The following is a 6805-nucleotide window of genomic DNA, read 5'->3' as shown; positions in this document are numbered from 1 at the left end:
ACCGCTCTGGTTCCTAGGTTCTCGGGGTTCCACGGACATTCTGGTAGAAATTGGGGGTCTGGCAAACATGTTTTTGAGAGCTGTTTTAGGAGCCCTTCCTGACTACCACCCCTGCACTGACACACAGACTGCCTCACCAGGCTCCCTCCCACAGAGGGCTGCTGGGTTCTTTTTGCCCTTTCCTCACGTGGTTCCCCACTTTTGTTGCCTCCGGACTGCTGCTGCTGCGGCTGCCTCAAGTCCCGGCTTGTATCGGTTAGGTGTGCGGTAGGTAGGCTTGTATCGGTAGGCCCCCAAGAGGTGGCTGTGTCTTCAGGTACCATCTTGGGTTCCACGCTGCCCACCACATTGTGACAGTCATGCAAAGAGGGGTCGGTGAGGAGTGTTCACGCCTGAAGGCCTTTACGTGGAGGAGTGAGGAGACCTACTCTCTGTAGCTTCAAAGGTGGAGCAAGCTTCCTCGGCAGGCCACAGAGCCAGATCTCGTCTCGATGGAGACAGCATCCCAACAATTGGAGCTACCCAGTGATGGAGTGGACCCTTTCACAAAATAAAGACTTGGGTTAGGATGGTGAGATTACGGGTGATTCTATATGTTGTGTCATTGAAACTTTTTTTTTTTTTTTAATGGTGTGGTAGAGACATTATTGCATAGTGACTGAGAACCTGGGCTTTGGAGCCAGCCTGCCCTGGAGAGTTAACAGATCCTAACTAATGGAGTGGTTAGGAGTGTAAAGCACACGGATCAGTACCAGGGACGTAGTAAGTACGCTGTGTATGCTATTATTATTTTAATAAGAAAGAACAAGCCGTTTTCTTTCTGTACAACTATTAACCTCCTGCTGTGTACACACACAGTTCCCCCCATCCTTTTTTGGAATTTTAAAATAGCTGGTCCAGGTATAGTAGAAGGGAGGTTTTGCTTTTGAAAGAAAGTTGATTCCAATGACTTGTAAAGCCTTGTTCCACCCTGAGATGATATGATTCCATGATCCCTCGTAAGTTTCTTGAACAGTTTGAGTTGTTGAAAGGGCTGCTTTGCTGGGGAAAGGGAGAGGGAACCAAGGTATGAGAGTTAACAACACGCCGGGCACTTTGACATCCTCGCATTGAATGCCAGAGCAAGCTTTAGGTGAGTCCCTCCACATAAGTATCATGTGGGGGAGAGGGGCAAGTACAGCTGAAGGGTACTCACAGGGAGCAGCTGTGGGGTCCCTGTTCCTTGGAGGCACCACTGCTGAGTTTGGGGCAGAGACAGGTGGGAACCTGCCATAGCATCAGGCTCATCCAGGTGAATTCTCGGGAGGAGATGCTTTGGCTTGATTAACAGCACTACAAGGCCCTGAAAGGGAAGAGGAGGACAGAAATGGCACGGGGGACAGAAATGCCCATGTCACACTGAGCCCACCCCTGCGGTTGTCCTTCTGCCTTGCAAGGAAGGAGCCAGCTCTTTGTGGAATTGAGTGGGCCTGAGGGCAGGGAGTTTCTGCTGCCATCAGCCCACTAGCACACTCTCCGGATCAAAAAGCCTTTGATGCAGGCATAGGGAGTAATGAATGAACAGTACCCCAACTCGGGTGTCCTGATGTCAACTCCAGTTGGTATAAGCCCAGAATGTCTCAACCAGGGTTTCTCAACCCAGCGCAGGCACTGCTGACATTTGGGGCTGGATAACCCTTTGTTGTAGGGGCCGCCCTTTGCGCTGTTGGGTGTTTAGCAGCATCCCTGGCTCCTACCCACTATGTGCCAGTGGCACCTGCCCCCCACTTGTGGCAATCAATCAAAAATGTCTCCAGACATTGCCCAGTGTCCCCTGGGGAGCAGAATTGACCCCAGTTGGGAACCACTGGTCTAAACAACCTGATCACGTGGAGCTTGTAAGGGCTCCCAGAGCTGCTCATACTTGTAGAACTAGAAGTGGGCGCTGTTCCCTCAGCTGCTCCCACCACCTCCTCACATAGCTCGGGCACAGTGACAGCAGCTTGAAGTTGGGAACATGCCTCTGGACTGTCTTCCATTGTCTGCGTCAAGGGCCTCCAGCTCCTCGGGCAGGCGTCTGGCCTGGCCTCACTGGGTTGGGAGTGCAGGGGTGATGTCATTGCGCCTTCCCAGGAAGGGTGGAACAAAGGACAGAGTCCCCAAGGACAGGCAGCCTCATCCTCAGCTGGCCTGCTGGGTAGGTTTTTTCCCCTCCCTTTCCCTCCTTCCGGTTTCAAAAGTGGTTGTTGTTCACCAAGTGCTCCATTGTAAGAGGACACGTTGAGTTGGCTGGGCTTTGCGTCTCTCGGCTGAGCCCGTTTCCTGCCCCTTGTGTGTCGTAAGGGTGTTGATTCTGGTCCAGTCCCTGGATGGAATCTTCCATGCCTTTTCCAGTAAGCCCGAGGAACTTGAGCCCTCTGTGATTTTTCTAGCATGCTCACGCTACCTGGAGCCTGCTCCTGAGGCCGGGGGCAGAGTAGAGAGCTGGGAAGCAGGAGAGCAAGCTCTCATTCCTTGTTTAATTTTAGTTTTGAACTTCTCTTCCTTCTCTTCTTTCCTCCCTTCTTCCAGGAGGTTCTGAGGACCCCAGCAGCCTTGGGGAGCCGTCCCCTCACAGATCCTCAGCCTGTCCTATTTCCGCTCAGTTCCCTCTGCTCCGCCGGTAACCTCTTTGTTTGCTTGCGTCTTCATGGGGAGGAGGGTTGGAGTTAGCCTCCAGCTCTACAGGACAGGGTGCTGTGGGAGCGCACTGTCTTTAGGAGGAGATCCTCGAATCTCCTCGTAAAGGAACCTGTTAATTCAGAACCTGAAAGAAGCCGGGGGTGTTTCTGTTATGTGAGATTCACCCGAAGAAGTGACAGTTGGCTGGGGACACATTTGGTACTTGTTTATTTAGAAATAAATCCAAGCAGGTTTTCATTTTGACCTTGTTCCCATGATAGGCTGGGTGTGGTAGTGATTTGGAGCCCCAGACCCTTTAATAACAACCTAGGATACCCATCAAGGGCTTTATTAGAGACATTTCCAACTGTGTAGCACATAAAAGATATTATAATTTAGAAAAAAATTAGTTGACCCTAAATGCACCTGAACCTTGAGTTACTTGCCATCTGTGACATGTCCCTAGGAGAAGCTTCATGTGTCTGTGTACTCTGCTCTGGACCTGCTCTTTCAAAACAGCCAAGCTTCGGCCAAAAAATACAGTTTCTGTGTCGCTGTCATAAAGTTACTGTCCATCATGATGATTGTGTGATGAATAATGCATGGGATCTTTTCTCTGCGACCGATCGTGATCTTATTGGTGCAGGTCATTTTTCAGTCTGCACTGTCCCCCTCACTGCCTTTTTCCTTGTTGCCCCTATCCTGCCCTTTCTGATCTCTTGCTTTCAGTTGGCCTTTGTTGCGAGGCAAGGCCCTATTTCCCTCTGGTGGGCTGTTCCCTCAGGGGAAGGCTGGGCCAGGAGGAGCTGCTGGCTTCGAAGGTGGGCGGCTGTCTTGGCAGGTGGCCCGGTGGCCTCCCCTGCCAGGTTGGCAGCAGTAAAGGCTCATCTCTTGTTGCCTCTGCCTCATTCCCTCCCTGTGGTGGGTGGAGGTCTCAGCAGAGCCTTCCAGGCAGACATTCCCAGGATACCCTGGCCAGCCTGGGAACCCAGTACACCCAGGCCACCAAGTTCGTGCCCCATCAGCAAGGGTGGCTTTTTAGCTGTCACTCAGTGATGCTGAAATACACAAAAAGTTGTTGGAGTCTGCTCCCTTTTTTGTAGACTGGCTCATAAACATCTTGGTGGGTTTGGGCCTAACGCTGAAAGGAGGCAGTCTTGGGTCCTTTTAGGACAGATTTCTGCTGATGGAACTGGAAGTGGGGTGAGTATGTGACCAAAGGGTAGCTCAGTAGAGGACAGTCAGGGAGTGTGAGTCGGTGGGTCCAGGGCACATTCTGTGGACCCCTGTCGAAGATCTTCAACAGCCTGCATTTAGAACATTCTGCAGAGGCAAGAAGATGGGAAGCCTATTTGTATGAAATGTGAAGGGCCGGTTCTAGGCACGTGTGTCTAGAGTTTTGTGCTTTGAATTGGACAGAACTTGATCACTGAGGCTTGAAAAACTTAATACTGTTTCCTGGATGATTTAGGTGTGCAGCTACCCCACTTTAGACCATAAACCAGCAGTTGCCTTTTCAAGGAACGGTTGAAGTTTGGAGATGATAGTCGTCCACTCACTTTACGGAAGGGGGATACTGAGCCCAGTGTCTCAGCACGTTTTTGACAAAACCTCAACCTCGGGCCCAGGCCCTGCTCTCCCGGTGCCTGGCCAGGTCTCCTTGTACTCTGCCACGCTGCCCACCATTTTCTCTGCTGTTCACTGAACATCCCACTCAGCAGATCAAGGTCATGAGTGAATTTATCTCGTCAGGTGTTGCCTGATCCTTTGTACCTGAGGGAAGCAATTTCTGGCTGTCTCCTGAGCTCTTCTGCCCCAGGTCCTTCTGTGTACTGTGTGCGTCCCCCACACTGGGGAGGAATAATAACTGACACCCACGTTAGAAACCTTACCAGTCAAGTATTATACTATCGGGCAGGGCCGCAAAGGACCCCACCGTGACCTTCTCTGTCGTGTTGCCTCTTCAGCAGAGGTGGGAGGAAATGAGATGAGTGTGAGCCAAGGATGCTCTGCTGGTGGTTACGCTTAGGGGCTCCAGTGTTCAGGGATTGTATGGTCCCTCTGTTCCCGAGTTGCTGACCGTGCTTTAGAAAGGAGCTAAGGTTCGTTACAGTTGACTGTTGCTCTTCTTCCCTTGGCCAGGGTCTCATGCCCCCGCTGGCACACACCCGCCACCGCCCAGGCTGTGGTTGGTGGTAAAGCGAGCTCTCCTCTGCTTGCAGATGAACGTGAAGCCGTGCAGAAGAAGACCTTCACCAAGTGGGTCAACTCCCACCTCGCCCGGGTGTCCTGCCGGATCACAGACCTGTACACTGACCTTCGGGATGGACGGATGCTCATCAAGCTGCTGGAGGTCCTCTCCGGAGAGAGACTGGTAAGAGGGGATGTGAAGTGTGGTGCGCTGTAGGTGGGAAAATGTTTTTTTGAGAAACCAAGTGTGGACCTGTCTCCTGTTGACTCCTGCAGTTAATGGTTGATATTTTTCAGGAGGAGACTCTTGGTAAGTGAGATGAGTATGCTGGGGGGAAGCTCCAGGGTGACATTCTAAGTCTGGGTGATTTTCTTGAACTGCAAGGAAGCGGCTTCATTCTGGTTATTTGCAAGGTTACTACCTTTGGTCAGAAGGATCTTGGCTGGTGTCCCCTGTTGAACAGGGCACGGTGCTGGCAATTTAAGGGCCAGCCTTGGGTGTTGGCTCCAGGATGTACCTGTATCCCTTGAGATCACGGAATAATTTTAAATTTGTGTCTTACTGATTCTCTGGAAAATCTGAGCTGCTGTGTTAAGGTGGCAGGAACTGACTTCAGTGGTCCCTGGTGTATTTTTGGTTTCTTTCGTGCACACTTTTTGTTTTGAGGGTGGAGGGAGCGGCTGATGCTGTGTCTCCTTGGAAACTTGGAGCTTTGATGAATTCCCCCGAGCCTTTTTGGGCAGGGGAGTTGTCAGCCTACAGTGAAACTGTTCTCCCCATTCTGTTTCCCAGAGCTGCCATGGCTGTCTCTGATGTGACTTTTGTCTATGGACCTTAAACTGAGGAATCTTAAACCAGTCATTGTAACTGACCCAACAGGTTTTGTCTCGCCTTGGTGTGGAAATGGGTGCTGTCTTCTGCCAGAGCACAGGCAGTTCCATAGGTGCTGGTGGGGGCCCAGCCAAAGGCAGGCTGACGCCCAGGGATCGAGCCCACATCTGCAGTGACATCAACAGGAAAACATGATGCTGGCGGTTGGCAGGGCTGCCAGAAAGCCTTACTTTTAACTCAGGCTCCACCCTGTAACTTGACAACCGCGGTGGGTCTGCATGCAGACCGACCCACACACCTCTGACCACAGGCAAGGGGCTGCAGTTGTACCCTGTCCTGTCATTAGCCCACAGACAGAATGGCCCCTTTGAACCCGGGTAAGAACAGTCAGATTTCCCTTTCCCTGCCCCTCCGTTCAAGAACAGCCTCCTCTAAGAGACAGTGAAGCCCTGTCTCATCCTCAGTGCCTTTTGTCCACATGCTCTTTGTTCCCTGAGCGTGCACGTTTTGTTGCCTCGTTTTCTTGAGAGGTTGTGGGTCAAGCTAGACACACTGGATAAACAAAGGAGGCTCCTGCCTCCATGACTGTGATGCTTCCCTGAAGGCGGTTTGTAAGGTGGAAGTGGGAGCAGTGGGTCCACATGGGGAGGGCCGGTCATTTTGGTTTGTTTTTTGACGTGAGTCTAGGCCAGAATTATTGTGATATTTATCTTTAAATACAATTTTGGTTACCAGACTTTCTCAACCGCCCCACATTTTTTTCCCTTTTAATGTTTAACCTAGTATGATTGTCTATTGATTTTTTTTTTTTTGAATGATGTTCTGAAAGTAGCTAAAAAAAAAAAATCATTAAAGGTCACCTGAAACTAGAAATTAGTTTGAACATTAATTTTTGTCCCAACAGGGTCCCGTCTTCAGGGCTGTGGGGAGTAAATTGTTCACCCTGGAAGGTCCATAATTCTTTCATACCAAGAAGATTGTGTCCTTGATAATGTCCACATAATAAACAGGATCAGACCCTTTGCCCTTTATTCTGGAAAGGGCAGCAGAAACATTAGGGAGAAAAAAAGCAACCAGCAAAGCATAATTCTTGGTTGTTTGAAGATACCTCCCACTCCTCTGTTTATTTGCTGGCGGTCTATA

The 6805-nt window shown here is 50.6% G+C and overlaps 1 protein-coding gene across 2 annotated transcripts in view; it reads left to right on the top strand.

Annotated features, from left to right (window-relative positions):
* Positions 1-6805, top strand: part of SPTBN1 (spectrin beta, non-erythrocytic 1) — a 202211-nt gene that overhangs the window by 127219 nt on the left and 68187 nt on the right. For both annotated transcript variants that reach the window (XM_007465683.1, XM_007465684.1), the window contains one exon: positions 4863-5014. In XM_007465683.1, the coding sequence (XP_007465745.1) occupies positions 4863-5014 (152 nt within the window). The remainder of the gene's footprint in view (positions 1-4862; positions 5015-6805) is intronic.

The sequence above is a fragment of the Lipotes vexillifer genome, unplaced genomic scaffold (assembly GCF_000442215.2).
Source record: "Lipotes vexillifer unplaced genomic scaffold, Lipotes_vexillifer_v1.1 scaffold77, whole genome shotgun sequence".
Taxonomy (NCBI): Eukaryota; Metazoa; Chordata; class Mammalia; order Artiodactyla; family Lipotidae; genus Lipotes; species Lipotes vexillifer.
The sequence above is the reverse complement of the archived record's forward strand: the minus strand, read 5'-3'. Positions and strand labels throughout refer to the sequence as shown.